The 20673-nt window shown below is 37.4% G+C and overlaps 3 protein-coding genes across 4 annotated transcripts in view; 2 read left to right on the top strand and 1 right to left on the bottom strand.

Annotated features, from left to right (window-relative positions):
- Nucleotides 1–8166, bottom strand: part of LOC139940728 (phosphatidylinositide phosphatase SAC2-like) — a 47506-nt gene extending 39340 nt beyond the window's left edge. Inside the window, exons 1-2 of the mRNA XM_071937095.1 lie at nt 7648–8166; nt 5373–5453 (exon numbers count right to left, since the gene is read on the bottom strand). Coding sequence (XP_071793196.1) covers nt 5373–5453; nt 7648–7747 — 181 coding nt within the window. The 5' untranslated portion in view covers nt 7748–8166. The remainder of the gene's footprint in view (nt 1–5372; nt 5454–7647) is intronic.
- A 207-nt stretch (nt 8167–8373) lies between these two features.
- On the top strand, nt 8374–14933 carry LOC139940924 (uncharacterized). The gene is made up of 3 exons (XM_071937324.1): nt 8374–8790; nt 9870–9958; nt 10808–14933. The coding sequence occupies exons 1-3, from the start codon at nt 8604–8606 to the stop codon at nt 10862–10864; spliced, it is 333 nt and encodes a 110-aa protein (XP_071793425.1). The 5' UTR covers nt 8374–8603; the 3' UTR covers nt 10865–14933.
- A 1848-nt stretch (nt 14934–16781) lies between these two features.
- On the top strand, nt 16782–20608 carry LOC139940775 (uncharacterized). Of its 2 annotated transcripts, none has more exons than XM_071937156.1 (2): nt 16782–17352; nt 18027–20608. In XM_071937156.1, exons 1-2 carry the CDS (start codon nt 17014–17016, stop codon nt 18243–18245), a joined length of 558 nt encoding a protein of 185 aa, XP_071793257.1. In that variant the 5' UTR covers nt 16782–17013; the 3' UTR covers nt 18246–20608. The 2 variants fall into 2 exon arrangements, with proteins under 2 accessions (XP_071793257.1, XP_071793256.1); XM_071937155.1 differs by having other exon boundaries at nt 18024–20608.
- The last annotated feature ends 65 nt before the right edge of the window (nt 20609–20673 follow it).

The following is a 20673-nucleotide window of genomic DNA, read 5'->3' as shown; positions in this document are numbered from 1 at the left end:
GAAAAACGACTCCCTCTCAAATAATGTAATTCTCGAGAAAGAAGTAATTTTCCACGAATTTGATATCAAGAACTCAGATTTAGAATTTGTCTCAAAATCAACCATCTAAACGCACACAACTTTGTGTGACAAGGGTGTACTCGCAATTTCGACAACCGATTGAGCTCAAATTTTCACAGGTTTGTTATTTTATGCATTTGTTGAGATTCACCAACTGTGAAGGCTAGTCTTTGACAATTACCAATAGTGTCCAGTGTCTTTAACTGACATTACGCATTGTGAATTCATTCACATGTAAGAAAACAATATTTTGTTCTGGACTGAAAACAATCTTTAGTAACCTAAGACTATAAGAGTAAACCATTAATACTAATGTGGAACAGGAGATCACCCACCGACTGACCATGGAGTGAGGAGCTGAAGAAATAAAGTATTGATCATCACCTTTGTGTTCATCTGTCCCATTATAACTTGAATACGTATCTCTGGCTCAACTGATAACCTACTTTCTCTTTGCAAGAAGTATTGTCTACCACTGGCATGATAAAGCCATCTTTACTAATACAATCACTACAAATTGCACAAATTGTAAAGTGTAAATTGAAGTTGACATTTTGTGACATTTAGATATGGTGACTGCTTTTGTAATCAAAGTCTTTTCAAAGAAAGATCACAAAAACTAATCAGGGGAAGGATAAATAATAGAGGAGTTTATAGATAGGAAAGTGAAAAGGAAATTCGAGTGGAAAAAAATACAATTATTTTAAAGTAAAATGATAGCAATACACATTTTCATAAAGTTTTTTTTCAGAATGATGATTATTTCAAATCATTCCTCAAAGACTTTTACAAAACATTCAAAACTTCATTTTCTCTTAGGTTTTAAATATCTAACTTGTTTTTTATGGATTTTTTTTTTTAAGCCATTGGACCCTTTCGGTACAGGAAAAAAAAAGGTTCACAGATTTACAAATAACTTACAGGGTTTACAGAAGGTAGTGGTGAAAGACTTCTCTTGAAATATTATTATATAAAATACTTCCCTTTTTGAGAAAACAGTAAAACAATATCAATTCTCGATATCGAGAATTACGGATTTATTTTAAACACATGTCATGACACGGTGAAACATGCGGAAACAAGAGTGGGTTTTCCCATTATTTTCTCCCAACTACGATGACTGATTGAGCCTAAATTTTCACAGGTTTGTTATTTTATATAGAAGTTGTGATACACGAAGTGTGGGACTTGGACAATACTGTTTACCGAAAGGGTCCAATGGCTTTAAAGCAGGACCATGTTTCACGGATGGACGTTTATTTATATTATTAATACAAGTGCATATAATGTTGTAGAACAAACATTACTGAAACATTATAACGTCACAATGTTTTTTTGAAAAGCACTCCAAACTCTACCCCTGACATTTACTACACTACGCGTTAATGGCCAGCTTTTAAAATAAAAACTGCCAATTGCTGTAGAGTCAGCTGGCACTAGCAGACAGAGAACTGTCATACATGTACTTTATATTTATTTGTCTTGTGACTGCAAGGTCACAATGAATTCAGACAGCCATGTCGACAGCTTTCCATTTTGCTAAACAATGTATCAGTCATTCATTCATCCATGGTTGAAAAATGTGCGGTTATTATAATCTTGAGCAATTCATTACAGATGAGGCTTGCAATAAGTCCGACCATGAGGTCCTTCGTTTCATGGTCGGATCCTTTCTCATGGTCTGATGAAACACATGTCTGAGTGAAGAACATTTGTCAAGGGTGTCAATATATGAATAATTGTCTAGGATCGAGATTAGCATTTGTGTAAAAGGAAATGTTCTATTTTTGCCAAAACTTCACCGTTAAATCTTTCCAAGCCTAACCAAGCTAACAACTCGGTTACGGTTTGGTCAAAACAGCTGCTTCACCGCAGTTGAACCGAACGTGCGAAAACACTTAACCATGTTTTAAACCAATGACCAAAGCTCAAATGTGTTTCTGGATGAGGCTGCCGAAACGTCCCCGATGACATCTGATTCTCAAAATATGAAAAACCTAGAATGACTTTCTTAAAAATCCTAAATTCAATTTCAGACTATGCTATATAAATATTGACTGCTTTGAGTGCTCTGGTTAAAACCTCAAATCCCAAGGTGATCACCAGAGCGTGATTCATCTTTCCTTGGCTTTGCCTCGGGAGGATGGAAAGATTCATCCAGGATCAACGAGGGAGTTTTAGCTTCAACCATAGCACCAATAAAAAGCAGTTTTATAACACCCCATGATGGGTATACCGAGAAGCTGCCGTTGCTTTAGTTTGTCGTGTTCTCAAAGATTTCTAGTAAGAATATCATGTGACAAACTCTAAACAGCAATCGCAGGAACAGAATCTATGCATAAGGGGTGATATATTAAAGTCACCTGGAATTAGAATTGTGTTTCTTCAAACATTAGAGTATATGTTTCTGAACAATAAAATAATTTTTTGAGTAATTGTTTTTAACGATTTATATGTAAAAAAAATAATAATAATTGTGTGGGGGGTGACTCCGCCTACCCATTTTGTGACGTCAATCGAGGCAGACTTTGCCTCGATCGAACACACGCACGTGCAAGTATATTCAAGTCCTAGGCGTGAGTATGTGCTTTCCGAAAAAGTTTTTTCCTTGCATTTTTCCGGCAATGTCGACCAGGTGTATTGCTGCTGGATGCAGCAAAACAACTAAATACGGCGTCAGTTTGCAAGTCTTTTCCAGCGCTGTGCAGCAAAAACTTTGAGCCGTCATGCTTCGAAAATCCGGAATACACTACACATTTTGACATGAAGAGAAAAGTTCTTTTCTAAAACATGACGCCATCCCAACAGTTTTTCCAGCTAGTGGGCAAGTCGAAGAAGGTACCTGAAAGACGTAACCAACCTAAAGGAGCATTTGCCTCTAACATGAAACAAATCAAGTATTGTTTCAACTTTGAGGGCATGTTTTTAGCTTGCGCCAAGCGTCACTATCTTGTGTTGGCACTGCATGCGTCTGATGGTGGTGGGGGGGTGGGGGGATACCAAGAAGCTGCTGGCGCTAACAAGTACAGTTTATGGCAACTACTCAGCTTTCAAAGAATGAGACATTCATGTAAACGAAAGTCTCTGTATTGTATGGGGTGATACTCTATAAAAAAATGTCTGTAGTGCATAATATTTGTGAACACTGTTGAGCTATGTGGTATCACCGTTGTGTAAAGTACTCTAGGCAGCCATCTGTGCTACATGTACCGATCCTTTACAGTTACATGTAAGGTTCACATTATAAATTTTAATAATATTTATAACAATTCTAGGGGTGTATCAAAGCGATCAGTATTTTTTTCCTGCAAGGTACGTGGGGCTAAGTTTTGAAGTATGACCTATTCCTTTAAAGCACCATGTTAATGATACAAGGTTTGGCTGTGCAAAATGCTGCCTATCAGACCATGAACAAATTTTAAAAAGTGCACAATTTGGTTCTTTTACACGCGTTTGGATTGCTGTATATTTTCCTGTTGTAAAATGTTATATTTTTATAATTATTTTGTTATGCGCTTGTGTACATTTTATGGAATGGGCGCAATATAAATGAATAAATTATTATTATTTATTATTACTCAACACATCACCTGCTTAATGTCTGATCCAAAGGATGAAGTGTCTTGCTTTAGGACACAAGTGTGATGACCGGGATTCAAACTCTCAACCCGCTCAGAAACACCAGAGCTTGAGTCCGGTGCTTTTATCTGCTCGGCCATGACATAGGTAGTAACCTGGCTAAGTAAGGGTAACGTAAGTCTGCAGATAATGTTTGGTGTTTACATTTTAAAGACTGAAATATTAGGGTTAATCACGATGCCATCCTCCCACTATCTAATTGTTCCAACATGACCTGTGACTGATTTGACTGATTTGTCTGATTTGAAAAGCATACTTCACGCAATAGCAGGCATGTGTTCATCAAAGACAAATTTTAACAAACTCTGTATATTTTCACCATTACTCACGAAGATTTCATATTACAAACAAAGAAAGTACAACAAAGTATTCTTCATACATATTGTTGTACTTTCATTGTGGCGTATCAGCCAAGTCGTCTTGTTCACTGCACCCAAGCTCTGGTGTAGTCATCAGCAGAGTGTGGGTTCGAATCCCGGTCATAATACTTGTGCCTTTGAGTGAGGCACTTCACCATAAGAGGGACCCATTACTTACAAGCTGTGCTTTTTTATGGGTTCCTCTACAGTTTCACTCCCTGTTTACATAATACTGTATAGTATTTGACTGTTATACTTGTGAATACTGTGAAAATAAATGAACTGAACTGAACTGAAAGAGATTCGATATTCTTTGTACAGTCTTACTTCTCAAGAGATCTGAACGCTCTTTCAACACATACATTCATTTTTTATCTTTCCTCTTTTCCATTTTTTGTTCACCATCAGTTTTAAAGATTTGTTCTTTCTGTTTCCAACAATAATTAAGCTTGGCTAGTGAGGTTCAATATTGCCAACCCTACATCATTTGTGATCAAGCTTGAGTGCTTTTCGTGTCATCTTAGATGACTAAAGTCGCCTATGGTAAGGGAGAGGGGGGGGGGGGTACGAGTGCAGTTGACTGAAGTCCCCTGTAGGAAAGGGATAATTAATTGGCTTTTCCTGTGGCAGCGAATAAAGACGACCGTGGATTTTTTTTACTCCCATTGCATTTGTTCTGTTCACTTGGTACGTCAGTTCCGATATATTTGCAAACCAAAAGATTTCTTTTAATGATAACAGTGGACAAACTGATGAAATGAACACTGAATAGTGAGTAATGATATAAATGTGTTCCTAGAATAAACTGGACAGTCACTAGGACAATCATGACAATGAATTAACAACCACAAGTTTGATATCAGGAACAATATAATACGACAGTTGCTAAACATTTCAATCTGCATGGCCATTCCCTGCAATGACCTCAAGGTAGCCATTGTTCAGCAGAGACCATAGTGAACAATAGATCATTAAGAACCTGAACTGTATTGATCACAGACCGACCTTTTGTTACTGGGTTCATTCACCTGTTTCTTGAAAGACTCTGCTAGTTATTCAAATATCAGGCCATTTATTATTTTGTGCATGCATATGGTACATATCCATCCGTTTGAGTGTAAGCAATTTGCAACTAACTCTATTTTCTTACTTTCTTGTTTAGTATTTGGATTGTCCCCTTCATACATCTGACAAAGTTGTTGTTGCTACGAAAGCTGCATTATTATTTTGTAATTAGTTAGTCTTTTAAAGTGAGCAGTTCTACCAGTGCTACCTGTTTACTACCTTCCTTGGTAATGCATACGTACAACTCACCAGAATGAACCTTGATCTTGCCAATAACTCCCTCTATAGTTCCGAGACAGACAGGGTTCCAAGCCGTCGCAAGTGCAGACCCTACATAGAAATAGTTGGTGCAAAAAAAAGAGTCAGTTCAATGCTTGCGTTTTTTACCATGTAATAGAGTTTTAGGAACGAAATGCAAAAAATTAATAATAAAGCTTGTTGGCCTACCTGTCAGAAAATTCAATATAATTATTAGGTATTTTTTATTATATGTTATTGGTTATCTAAATTTGTTAGGCCTATGTCTTACACAGAAAGGCACTGATCTTCATCAAAGCAAATTCCCTTGGATTGTAATGTTCCTGTGAACAAGGGGACATTAAGAACTTTTACACTTCAACTTTTTTTTTTAACAATCTCCATTGCCCAGGGCCCAATTTTATGGAGCTGCTTCTACGAGCAAAAACAGTTAGCCAACTAAACAAAATCTTGCTTACCAGATTAAGGTTACCAGCCAAAATACCTTTTAAGTACTAATCTGTAACTGGTACCCTGCTTATTTTCGCTTTGCTTAGCAGAAAACTGTTACGCCATAATTTCTACTGTTTATTTAAGCAGTGACATTTGGCCCAGGTCAGAGTTCAGATAGCCAGCTTGCAGAGGGAGCTGCATGGGGGAAGTGGTTTTAAAATTAAATAACTGAACATTCATTTACATATTCAACGCTATCCAGGTACTAGGGTCTACACAATGGTCCGCCAGCCAAACGCCAGTAAACTTGGGAGGTTTCACTCCTGGTCAAGCTTGCAAGTTTAATGTTGAAATGAAAAGCCTATTTAATAAGAAATATGGACCAGTGAAAAAACTGGTGAAATACATGTAGTGAAATGCGGCTAGGTCCTGCGGCTAGTTACTAAAAAAAATTAAAGGCAAACCCTACTACTTGACCTTTTTTCTAGTAATGGCAACGGAAGGTTTGATTATCACAATAATCACAGTCAGAACTGTGCTGTTTTTACATACCGGTAATACCATTCATAGACAATTCCCATGGTTTGTTATCAATGAGTTAGGTTGTTGAGTCATGACCTTGATCCAAAGATTATCACGATAATCGATAGCTGGAACTATATATTTTAAAACAGATTTTACACTCAGAGTTTGACCTTTAATTAAAGAGTGGGCTCTAAAGGTCAAACTCAGTCTTGTGCCACACTCCTTGTCCAATACGAAAATAAGTATTTAATTCAAGCCTGTGTGTTTCGTCTTTGAAAGGGCAAGGGCACCAAGGCATTTAAAGATGTAAATTTCTACTTGAGCATTTTAAGGGCACCAAGGGGTATGGAAGCAATTGCCTTTGTTGCCCTCGTGAAGGAGCACGCCTGTAATTACAGCATGCACTATATTTTCACACTCAACTCAGAGTAAACTACAGCACAATCAGCTGAAAAAGTTGTGCGAAGAGATCAAATCAAACACTGTGATCTCTAAAATCATGTGTCTGAATAAGCTAAGCTGTGTGCACTTGATGTGCCTGCAAATGTGGCTCTGGGGTACTGGTGACTGGCCAGTGTGTAAACACACATCAACTATTATTATTAATAAACCTGTCAAAGTCAAAAGCCCCTGCCTGTATTAATTCAATCCATCATCCATGAAGAGTCCAACAACCTGGGACCAATTTCAAATCACGGAGCTGCTAAAGGCGGAAAGCGCAAAAAGTAGCTAACCCCAATAAAATAATGCTTACCAGAAAAAGGTTCTCGCAACTATTATCGCAACTTTTATTTTTTTATTTTACTATTGTTGGTATCATCATGGCACAAAAAGGAAATAGCTCCATGGTATCATCTATGAGTAAAAACCGATGTTGAAAAGAAAGCCATCATCATCATACACAGCCTTAGCTTTAACAAGGTGGGCTAAGTTTTTTTTTAAGAAGCTCTACTAAGATGAATTACAGCTAAGCTTTAAGTACAGCAAGTCCATGCATTTAAAATAATAAGTAACTGAGAAAACACGCAACAACAAATACACTGACTGTGGTCGCACAATCTGTAACTGACACCAAGCTGCTAATTTGCTTTAGTATAGTAGTACTAGTATGTAGAAACATAGAGCAAGTAGAAACTTGTACTACTACAACCTAGATGATGTTGTTAATGTTACTGTTGTTTAGTTAGATCATGGAGGAATGGTTTAGATAGCATTTCATGATTTAACAGTTAACTCTCTGCTTTAAAAACAATTGGGTCAATCACAATATTAATGCAATGCAGTGATCACTCATTGATACCGTGCTTACCATGCTGAGGGATGAGTTTTCCGTCGGCCGATCTACTGCACCAAAGACTATGCTGTCCATCCTGAACGATGTAATGATCATCGGTTTGAAAAAGCTCCATTTTCCCCCATACAAAACTCACAAACTCGTACAGTTAATACACGGTACTCACAACCCATGCACTACACCGGGGTGCATGCAGTGGCGCTGGCACAGTGACAGTAGTACAGACAGACGGTCGTTTCACTCCATCGATGATAGGCTGTGAGGCCAGACAGAGACAGAAAATGGGCTCACATTAATCTGTAATTCCCTTGTCACCATTTAGATATGGCTGTGTAGGCACAGGACAGACAGGTGAACTTTGCTTTGATGCCTTTTGTTTTAATCCTACCACAACAAACTGGTCAGATAGCCGGTCGGTACACCACGTCCGTAAATCAACAAGCGCGCGGTTGTGTACTGTTTTTGCCTGTAACGTGTAGTGTGTGCACGGGCCACAACATCAACACATTACATGCATTGAGATGGCACCATCACACAAACCACACACGGTGTACAGAAAAAAACCTTCGAGAGGTGGCTTTGATCACGCCCTCTATTGACATTGGTATATATTTTTAAATACTACGATTGAGCAGGACCTATATGGTATAGCTTTTGCGTGTACGTAGTACCTAAAACAGCGTAGTAAGTCAAAAAAAATAGTTACAAACCATTTCCGGGAAAATCAATGCGTCATCATTCATTTACTCTAGATCGTTGGAATCCCACGGCCAGAAGTTCTGTGGGTGGCGAGAAAAGTTTGCCGAGTCGTTGTTTCTTTAGTTTCCTTCGGTTGGCAGTCTGTAAGGTCCTCAAAAGTTGAAGGGGTAAAGTTCAACGTGTTTTGTTTTCTCTGTGGATTTATTCAGCAACTGGTGTAATTTCTGTCGACATCCCTCCTCAAGATTGGAATACTTTTTGATTGATCAACAATGATTGAGACAAGAGCAAGACAAAGTAAGAAGAACTTCGGTTCAACCACCCATGAACTTGGCCGTATGTTACGGGTGGGTTTCTTTGTGATGGCCGCTGTTTGTTTGGTGGCAGTATGGTGTGTACACACAACAGAGGCAGTAAGTGCCGATTCTGAAACAGAAACACCTGTAAATCAACAGGCAGGTAAGTTGTCAAAACTATTCATCTGTGAAATAATTTACAGGCTTGTCATAATGTGTTTATTTATTGGATTTGGAATGATAAACATCATACATTAATGTGTCAACTCGAAAAGACGAAAGACATTTTATTGTTTCTATGACTTGCCGGGTGGGTGTCGGGGGGGGGGGGGGGCGGGGTTGAAAATTGTATTATTTATTTATACAAATTTTGTTCTCCTTTATTCTTTATTTGATATTTTGTTTATTTATTGTTATTATTTGTTGTTCTTTCTTTTTTTTTCCCTTTTTTTTGGGGGGGGGGGGGACACTTGCTCTGTAAAATCATAATCTTTGACAACTGCTTGTAATAATATGCCAAAAAACAAGTTGAATGGGAAATGTGGAAGTGGGAAAATGTTGTTTTCTGCACTCTCTAAATTATACACTTTAACCACAATCTGACGATGGAGATAACAAACTAGTCTAATTAAACCATCGTTGACCCTCTAAAAAAAGAAAACAAATTAAAAAGAAGTTCAAGTAAGAAGTTCAAGTCTTTGTATTTCGACTGATAGTGATACTATCATTTGAAGTGTTTCACTATGACTATGTGATAGTGAAACACTTCAAAATGGTACATTTGAATCATGTTTGAAATGTTTGGGAAAAATATCACATAATGTCATTGTGGGAAGATCCACAGTTTTATTCCACATCAGGGACCAATTTCATGAGCATAGATTACTGCTTGACAAACTTGTTTGCTATTAAGCAAACATTTATCGAGGGACCAGTCACAGCAATGCAAACTTGTTTGATAGCTAGTTTACCCTCGGTATTACATTGTTGTAGCTGGTAAACCTGTTTCTGTTTAGCAAACTAGGTTGTGCTTAGCAAGATATAGAAAAGTTGAAAATTACAAATAAATAGAGAACAAAATCAGAGTTGACATTAAGGGCACTATAATTTGCCAATGTTTGTATTTTGTGATCAGTTGAAATACTCATCATTCTGACTTAAACATTCTGTGATTTTTTGGTATTTGAAACAATCACAAGTTCATAATTTTTATTTAAATGTCATTTGTTTTGTTTTCTGCAGTTCCACCTTGTGTAACATGTGACAAACATGAACAACTTGTGAATAAACTGAACAATTTAAAGGAGTCAGCAAGAGGTTTAAACCACAGAGTAAGTTCAGTTGCCTCAAGTTTGAACATTTGAGAATGTTTATGAAGGTTGTTTATTATTGGTCTTCAAAAGAGTGTTCAATCAACGGTATTAGTGTACAATAAAAACCTTTCAAACTTAATTTACTTTAGTTTTATGGGTACAGAGGCAATAGGGTTTTTTGGTGCAGCTTCTTACATCTTTTAATAAATAAATGCTTTTTAATACATGTTTGTGGGACATAGTTTTCCTTTCAAAATGATAAATTTCATAGAACCAAGTAAAAAAACCTGTTGATTTCCATTAGCTTACTAGTGTACAAGCACTGGTCAATCCACCCATGAAGGTAGAACTACCTCCATGATCCACCTAAGTTGATGACACATCGGAATTTGCTGTCAAAAGTCGAGAAAATAGAAATGGAGACTCCTCGAAAAAGCTGCTTACATTGTATTTCGATAAAATAAAGCGGATATAATACCAAAACAATTTCTCTCCTTTTTGGCCAAAAAGTTACCATGGAATTTGAAGAAACTTTCACTGATTAGTTTGATCGTGGAGGTAGTTCTACCTCCTTGGTTTGATGTTGTGCTATTAAAAATAAACTAGATAGATGATTGAAAAAGGGGAATTTTAAGTTAATATAAATTAATGTATAAAACTATTAAAATAGTTTTATACATTAATTTATGTTAATTCCCATGTACATTTTACTGTAGGCTGTAAGTACAGAATTGACATAATATTTTCTCAACAGCTTTTCCATTTATTTGCATGAAGAAAGTAGTGTCTGTGTCTTGTTATGCTTGAACTTTCCTTTCCCAACTTTCCTTTCCCAACTTTCCTCTCCCTTTTCTTTTTTGGGATCAGGTGGAAAAAGTTGGAAGTAAACTGGACAACCTTGAGGATTGTAGCTGCACACAATAATGAATACCATCTGGACTGGGCCAGCAAGAAGTACATTATAGGACTGCTAGCATTAAAGGGGCTCACAACTAATGCCCTGATCCAACCCGCTTCTTCACTCCAAGACCACACAGTATTCCTATTTCAATCTACGCTGCTAAAATTTGTGTTTGCACTCACAAATAGACGATGTGACCTATGTTTACATTCAAACCTCCCCTCTGTTGACAAAACACTATACGTCATGTTTTGCCGGGCAAAAAAGACGCGTAGTCATGGTAAGATTTCATAAACTGGCTGCCGAAATACAAAGGTTTTACCCGGCGGTATGTGCGCGAATCATGTTATGGTTTTCGAGTGACGTCAGAGGTCACATCGTCTGTAGACCTGCCAGTCAAACAGACATTCTACATTGCCAATGTTTCTCGTTAGTAGGGAAATATAATTGGTCTTTAGTGTGAGTATTTAACAGTAGATTTGAATGAATGTACATGTACGATACTCATCCAAAACCCATTGATGCCTAGCTGTGTTCTCCACACAAGCAACCTTTAAGCATAAAGCATGGAGGAAGAATCGGTCCTTAGTGTGAGATGGTGTGAGTATTTAACAGTAGATTTGAATGAATATAAGATACTCATCCAAAACCCATTGATGCCTCTGTGTTCTACCTAGAAGCAACCTTCAAGCATAAAGCAAGGACTTGTTCCAAGCATGTTCCAAGCTGCTATGCAGTTATTTATACATGGATAGCTCCATGTTTATACAGGTACAGAGGGTATCCTAACCCCAATGTTCCTACTTCGTTGCTGTACGCTTGGTCTTTTCTCTTGGCCGATTTCCCTCCTGAACAGAAGTACCCCCCCCCCCCCTCTACAATACTCTAAAGAATTCAAGCATACAATGTAGACACAACAGGGGGTACCACCTGCCCCCCATATCCAGAATGAAACCCAATTGTGAGGTAGTTATTTGCTAGATGGATGGCCACTTTAATAACCCTGACCTGACAACCACAGTGCTCTGTGTGGTCACAATGGCTGGCAATAATTACATTTCCAGACCAGCAGGAAAGATGGATTGTTGGTAACCCATGGTAACCTGGGACTCCACACCACTAAACTATACCTCAAAATGCTCAAGCAAGGTCTAGTTCATACTTTGTTTGTTGGTTCTGCATTTTGCTTTAAGTGTCTGTACTTCAGGTTGTTTTCAGGATAGGATGCTTGCAATGATTCATCAGTTATTTTTGTCATCTTGTTTTTGTTGTACCACAAAAAGCTGTCTTTCCTTTACTCTGCCCACCTCCATGCTCTGCCAGACTACATACAATTATTTTGACCTTTGCACAAAGACAACATTCTCCTGTCAATCCCTATCAGGCCTGCAACTTTGTTGCCCTAGTTTTGGCCTTTGTGCCTCTTTAGAAGTTTCCCACAGAGCTTAAGGTTTTCAAAAAGATTTATGCTCTTAAATGAAAATGGCCTTTTCCTACCAAAAATGCAATTCCATGCCTGTAGGCCCTTACAAATAAAGGTTGTCATATTTTTTAGAAATTGTTGAGTTGAATGTCACACACCCATCTCCTCTTGTTTTTATTGATTTTCAAATTATCCTGTCTACCCAACGACAGACGCCAAATAAGATGTACACGTACAAGGTATTGGATGGACCTCACATTACAACTTTATTTACATCATTTCTGACATTCTCAGCGTTTGTTTTTCTTACTGAAGTTTATATACTTTATTTCTAAACCAACTTTTTTTTAGGCCTATCCTTTAACAAATGTTTTTTTGTTTTTGTTTTCCGTATTTTTACTTAATACTTACTTGGATTCTGAAGGTAAAATAATTTTTTAAACTAACTGTTTCTTGAAACTTCCTTAGAAATGCTGCGAAGAAAGGTGCTAGGACAGCTTAAGTCCACTTGTTGTAAACTAAAAGACTTATTATTTTACTTTGTCAGAATTGTTAGTGGTTATTTTATAGCTTACACAGACACTATTGTTCGGCAAACATCTCAGAGTTGTGCAGGAGGCAGACACGCAAATGCATAGGTCATGCCCATCCATTGATCTCCTTTAATACTGATCACATCATCAGCCCCATTCAAAAATGTGTGGCACCAACCCGTAGTTTTAAACTTTAAACGGAAGCGCACACAATGTGTAAGTTAAATATTTCAATTGAGGAGTGTGTTCATGCAGTGATTTCTGACCTTTCGTCTGCAAGATTCAGACAAAGCTCACAGAATACCACAATATTTTATGTCAAAGCCAGAGGGCCAAACACAAATTAAGAAGCAAAGTGTAATCTGCCATTTTATTGATTGTGAATACTATTTGAGTGTTTGATTTTGTATTTTTTTGCTCTATGCTGAAATAAAAACAGGATGCCCAATATTATCATATGTTTTTATGAGTCTAGCCTAGTGGGAACTTACACTTTCAGACTGACTGTGGTAAGGTGGTGCAGAAATCCTCCATTTGGATATGATGACTAAATGCAGGAAGTTATTGGCTGAATCAAAACTTAATCACAGATCATTGAAGCTGATTGTAAAACTTGTGTAGCTATGTGTCGGTCTGTGTTAAAATTTCACAGAGCTGCTACAAGTAGAAAATTTTGGTTAAAGGGTCACTTACACAGTTTGAAGATTATGATAGTAGAAAGCTTCCCTTGAAAATGTACTTACTGAGGTGCTGTAGTTTTTGAGAAATGAGTAAAACAAATAATTTTTGTCTCAGTTTTAGCATGTAAAAACGTATTAACCAGTTATGCTATTATTTTGTGACTCGTTTTACTCATTTCTCAAAAACTACACAACCTCAGTTAGTACTATTTGAAGGGAAGCTTTCCATTATCATTATCTTCAAACCCTGTAAGTTTAATGTATATCTGTGGCCATTTTGAAAAAGTACCTAAAAACAGATATAGTAGATTGATACAGATATATTTCTTCCTCCATTGTTTAACCATTTCCTGATCATCAAAAACGAGCAGGAAGCCAGTAGCATATGCTACACATGACATGCTGTTTCTTGTTAACCTAACTTATCATTAAAATTTATATTTTTGTACCCATTGACACTTGTGACAACTTGTTTTGTTTAATGAAAATTATATGCAAACTGTAAGCAAACATTTTTACATGAACACACATGTACATATATAGACCATGTTACCTGTTCATACATTTAATTCTAACATTTTATGGATTTTGCGCAAAATCATTTTTTATATGAAGAACTGGATGTGCACCTTTTTATTATTTTGTTGCCATTCACTTTACAATTCGGGACTTTTTTAATGTGGTAATTTTGAAACAAATTGTAGAAATTCTCATAAGACAATTATAGTTTCTTGCCTGCCAGTAAGTGCCCTGGAATGTACAAAGTCACTTTATTTGTGAATAAGGTGACATGGTCAGTGTGATCAGCTGTAAACTCTTTTTTGAATCTTGGCAACTAAACCGATTGGAATGAATGCTTTTTTTTTTAAAGTCTAATTCTTTACCAAGTTATTTTGGCATATTGATGTGTGGGGAGAAAAAAAAACTAACATTACCTTGAATTGTATTTTAGAAAAGGGAACTTTGTTCAAAGTTTGATGGATGAATTTATCCAAAAGACACCAAGTTGTGTTTTGAATTTCTGCTTTGCCAAATCTGTATTTTTATTAACTATAATTAAATCAGGCAGTTGTTCAAAACAAGTAACAGTATTATTTATTTTGTGTAATCTGCATTACCCCAATATTTCACACAACATCATTATGTTTCTAAGCAGTATTTTGTTCAGTGTTTATGAAAAGTGTATGCATACATTTTTTTTTTAAAGTAATATTAATAATTAATAAGCAACTCCTGTATTTTCCAAATACAATTTGTCATGTTTAAGTAACTTATTTTAACTGGACAATGTAAGTGCCAATTTTTGAACTAATGACTTTATAATTTAAAAGCAAATAAATATCTTTTAACATTAATACATAACCAGGACATTTGTAATCATTGGTATAGGGAACCATCTGATCAATTAAATCAGGCATCAGCATGCAAAGCTTGCCATGGGTTGATGTATTATACACTTTTCAGTTTCGCTGTATATGCATGTGATGGTTTGTTTGTTGGGTATAATTTTGTTTGTGTGTTTTTTGTGCATTTTTTCTGAATGCACACAGCCTGACACTTTGTAGATATTAGCTTCTGAAATCAGAGGCTGTTTGTTCATCAGGGTTAAATATAGGGGTCATTCAGAATAATCGATGTATTTTTATTTTGTTCACCAGGATTAAATATAGGGGTCATTCAGAATAATCGATGTATTTTTATTTTGTTCACCGGGATTAAATATAGGGGTCATTCAGAATAATCGATGTATTTTTATTTTGTTCACCAGGATTAAATATAGGGGTCATTCAGAATAATCGATGTATTTTTTTTACGAAACTCTGAGACTAGGTGGTAACTTTATGCATGGATCGGGGAAAAACTCTCTTTTGGGGATTTGGAGGAAATGATGTGATAAAGTTCAGGTTTGCTGACTTCCTAATAAAAAAAACACAGTGTTCATCTGAACGCAACATTGTGACGCAAGTACTTCTTCAGGGACAGTTGGCCCAGCACCGTTTTCACGTCGGCTTTGATCTTATGTCGCTTATCCAACATTGTGTAATGACTGGAAAATCAACCAGCAGTTATTTTATTCAATCCATGGACGATCCATGTGGGAAAAAACTCTTGCAAACTTCAGCTACAAATCTCGGTGTGCTCAATCTGCTGTAGCTGGTACTTCCAGTATACCAATTCAAAAATATATCCAGGCTTTTTCATTTCGGACAGAATAATAATCTTTGTTCGGAGCTTGGTATAATTACAGTGCGCCGTTTCGAAAACCCAGGCCCTTTCCCTTGAAATAACAGGATCTTAGCGAAACGCAAGTTCCCAGGCTTGGAAAGTCTAGGCCTTTGATTTATTCTGGTGTGACTTTTCGAATACCCAGGGTCTTCCTCTTTAGAAACGTGGATCTTCTAGCGTAATTCGGGTTGAGAAAACAACTAGTCATAGTGGATATCTTGCTGAAAAGTTCCAGTGTCGTTAATGTCACAGGCCTAACCTAAATCTTTCATACAAAACATGTTTTAGAAAATGATAATGTTTATCCTACATTGTATGCATCGTCTCAAGTTGGGATAGTTTAAACCATGAAGGTAGAACATGGTAAAAAAAGGGAATTTTAACTCCTATAACAATTGACGATGGCATAATAACTCAAATTTAGATTTCCCGCCCCTTTTCTTTCTTTTCTAGCGTGCACCAAACAACGGGCGGAGGGAGAGGGAGAGAAAGAGAGAAAAAAAAAAAAAAACACACACAGAGAAATTCGTATTTTAGAAAGCTTCGCCGGGCATTTCCCATAGTATACAATATTGCCGCAACATTTACAATACAATTGTACACTGCGTTTTGCCCACTTTTAAAAAGTAATTGTGTAGTTCTGAATCTGATTGAAAAAAAAAAAAAATCACACGTGCAGAAATGAGAAAGATTGATATCCTACTTAAAAAATCAGAACAAGGGTGATGAGATCCAAGGTACCGAGTTGCCGGTGTCAGATGCAATTGTGTCCGCCATGCTATACTGTCCGCTTCGGACACTTTTGCATATGCAATCGTGTCCGGGGCTATGCAAAATAATGTCCTCGGTATAGTATTGCACAAAGGACACCGGCGGAGTTTGCAGATGCTCGGTCTCAGATGCCGAAGTAAGCAGATACCCCCCCCCCCCCCCCCAATCCAAGTGTAGTTTATTGAAACAATCGTGTGCACCCATCCGTGCAATGACACTGGCTTTAAAGAATTCACACGTGTTGGATGCGCAACAGTGTTGTGGGTATGGTACCCGTCCGGCCGCGTGGTAATGTGTTCATCTCGCTTGCATAAAAAACACACACATTAACAGCACAGTGGTCACTCAAAGTTTGCCGTGTCATTTTTGGTTACTCATGCTCTTTTCAATTTTGGTTAATTCAATTTTGGATCCACAATAAAGTCTTTACTTTTACCAACATATGTCTGTACTCATCATCTGGGAAAACAACCGAGACCCAAGTGACATTGAGACCCTTATTTGTTCAAGGCTAAGTTTAGGAAAAGTTCTGAACGAAGATGTCACAATCCTACAGTTACAAGTGGCCTAGCAGGGACCCACGACAGCAGCAGCCGCAGCAGCAAGGGGCTACCGGCCAGCCAGCTCCGCAGTACGGCATCAACTGGGGACCGTCAGCACCTCGGCCACCGGTGAAAGGGATGCCTTTGTACCGCCCGGTCTCACCACCATCCTCCCCACCCCATGTACCGTCTTACCGTGTATCTCCACCACCGGGTTTTCTTGCAAAGGCACAGGAGGTCCCTGCGAGGAGACTGAGCCTCCCCGTCTCAGCCAACATCAGTCGCCCCCGAGTGGAGGTGACATCACCCCCTCCACTCTCAGTAGCCATGGCCAGGGTATGTAGCAACGACATAACTTGTTAATAGTGACGATAATGTTGACCCAATCGAATACTTTTTTTGTTCAATGTTTCTTGTTTTTTTGTTTTGTTTTGGAAAGAGCGACAAACCTTTTTTTATTTTTTTGAAGATTTAAAACAAGGAATTATATTTAAGCTTTTTTGTAGTTTATATATTATCTTATCCGTATAACTTGTTTAGTTTTTGTTTTTTTGAAAGGTTAACATATTAATGTGCAACTGGTTGCATGAGACTGAGAAAGAGAGTGATTAAATTTCTAAGGGAAAAAGTCCCAACATTCTTTTAAAAAAAGAAAGTGACGGCTAGTAATCGTTGAAAAGCAGAGGTCGGAAACAACATTTGTTTTTTTCTTTTGCGTTCAATTGTAAGTTTCCCAGAAGAAATGAAGTACTTTGATGGATTTATGCTTATATTTATATTTTGATTATTAAAAAATCGGCTACTAGCATTGTTATAACCAATTAATGACGTCTTTATAACAATCCCTTCTTAGTAGAATAGTAGTTTTTTGTTCAGGGTAACATGGAGAAGGAAGGCATTTCCTGCATGAAAGCAATCAGGGTCAAACATGACAGAGGACATTTTAGGCGTAAGGCTGGCCAAAAGGGTTTTAAACCATTTCTTTTCTCCATTTTTGTTTTAACCAGCAGGTATCCCAAACCAGGAGGTCTTCCCTCTCACCAAGAAATAGATGTATCTGCCAACGAGCCCAATGTAAGGTTTTATGCTCCATCTGCAAGCAGGCAAGCAGAGGACGAGTTCGTCTGCAGTGTCCTCAACATCCACACACTATTCACTTGATGGACTACGACTGTTGTCCGACATGTAAAGCAGTCAACTTGACCGAGGTTGAACTCAGACCCAACTAAAACAAAGGTCCCTCACCGTGAATCCCTTCCAAGGCAAAACATCCAACTCGAAAAATGACATTTTGAGAAAAGCAAGCAAAGAGAAGTTATTTTGCCTTAAAAACTGGCCAAGATAAGGTTTTATTTGAAATTTTGATAAGGGAAAAGCACCCTCAATTTTACCAAGTATGATCTAATGTATAACAAAAACCACATTCTTTCAAGTTTGGCTGTTTTGCTATAGAAGGGCCACGGGAATAGACATTTTATGAAAACAAAAGGGGAAGTTTTATAGGTAAAGGTGTGGGTGTGGTTGCAGGTTCACACAATGCTGTGGTTGCAGTTTGGGAAAAGTTTTAAAGAAGATTTCAACTATGGTTTAAAGTGATTCTGACAGTACAATCAAGCCAATATTGTGTAATATAAACTTTGCTTTGGTTTCCTACTGAGATTTTCAGTGACACTTTAGAAAAAAATAGAGGCCTGTTTTATGGCGATTTCTTTTTCACATCACAAGTAAAAATGGGGATACAGGCGCAGGCCTGTAGCTTCGTTTTTGAATCGGCAATGGCACCAAGGCATTTCACTTGGTAAAGGGCACCCTATGAGGAAATTGAAATTTCTACTCGAGCTTTTTTAAGACGATGACCAGGGGGCATGGAGGCAATCGCCTTCGTTGTCTCCATGAAGTATCAGGCCTGGGAATACAGTGATGATTTCCAAACCTTTGTAGCATTCTTTACACATATGCTGCACATGTACAATAGCTGTAAATATTTTCTGTTAACTTTTAAAAACATTTGCTGGTTCAGGGAAAGCAATGTATATTATTGTATGATGTTTGTTTCTTGTGGATAGTAAAGCAGGGGAGTTTGTATTTAGTTTCATTATTGCCGTCACAAAAGGTATTATACAGGCTTGGTAGGGAACAAAACATTGCTTCATTTTAGTGAAATGAAATCAACTCCCAGAAAATTTTGTCTGAAAACCTAAAAAAAATCAAAGCTGGTTTTGTTTTTTGTTTAAAACTTCCCAGAAACAAGATTATAGAGTCCGTGTTTGATGTTGGTCTTCACAATGTACTGGAGAGTGATTTATTAAGGGTTCAGTTATGCACATTTGTCTTTGCCAATCAATTAGAAATTGCCAAAAATACTTTATTTACTTCATATAAAGTTTATGTTTTTGATACTACTCAATTTATTTTCCTTATCTTTATTTTTTCATCAGTACTCATTGTTTTATATAAGTTTAGACAGAAGAAAAGATTTTGTTTGTTACATTTGTTTAAAAATATTGTGCCACAGAAAAAGTATACCCAAAAAGTTGTATTTGTTATCATAAAAAGGATTTTATGTTGATCATTAAATTAAGTGTTCATCAAATTATCAGAATAGTTCAGTGTTTGTTGATCGTTTATGATGTTGGTGTTTTAACTTGGAGTCGACCTGAAATGGCGTGACGTCTTGGTTTATATTTCATGGCAGTGTTTACCGCTGTGCTTACTGGGCCCCCTAAATCATGCATTTATGTTGGCTCTACAGTAATGAATGCCACGAACAGAGAGTTGCTGGAGAAGGCGCTAAAGAAATGTCTACTTTAGATGTGGGAGGAAAATCCCATCAGTAGGGACTGCAAACCCAAATCACAGGCAAAGCCCTGGTCCGGGGTTCGAACCAGGGTCCCCAGAGGTGAAAGGCAGGTCAGAAAATGCGGAGTCAACCTGAATGCCTTAAAGACAAAAACTTGTTTACGTCTAAATTATTGTGTAGTGCCCTTAATTCTAATAGATTCCTATGAAACTTATACTTTATGATCAAAACTGATTCAAACAAGGCGAGGCAGTGTTAAAATTAGTGACTGTGTGTGGCTTGGTTGACACATGAGCAAGCCTAGGATACCCATAGTAACACACTTACCAACAGCCACAGCCATCTAGTTTTGGGCACAGCCTAAGCTAAGCCAGGCAGCATATCAACGATAACAAGGCAAGACAGTGTTTAAATTAGTGACTGTGTGTGGCTGGATTCCCATAGTAACACACTTACCAACAGCCACAGCCATCTAGTTTTGGGCACAGCCTAAGCTAAGCCAAGCAGCATATGATCCAACGATAGCAAATAATGCCTGATGACGAATTTTGATTGATTTGGGTCATGTAGGGTGAATTCATGTAAATTTAATGCCATGTTTAAAAGAACACGTTGCCTTGGATCGGTTGAGTTGGTCTATACAAAGCATTTGAATATGAATATAGAAAGATATTTTAAAAGTAGAATAGGATGATCCACACAAATTTGCCTCGAAATTGCGTGGTTTTCCTTTTACTTTGCGAACTATCATGGTCGGCCAATGAATGGCGGACCGTGTTAGTCGACGAGGTAAAAGAAAAACCGTGCAATTTCAAGGCATGTTTGTGTGGATCATTGTATTCTACTTTTACAACATC

This window comes from Asterias amurensis, chromosome 8 (genome assembly GCF_032118995.1).
Source record: "Asterias amurensis chromosome 8, ASM3211899v1".
Taxonomy (NCBI): Eukaryota; Metazoa; Echinodermata; class Asteroidea; order Forcipulatida; family Asteriidae; genus Asterias; species Asterias amurensis.
The sequence above is the reverse complement of the archived record's forward strand: the minus strand, read 5'-3'. Positions and strand labels throughout refer to the sequence as shown.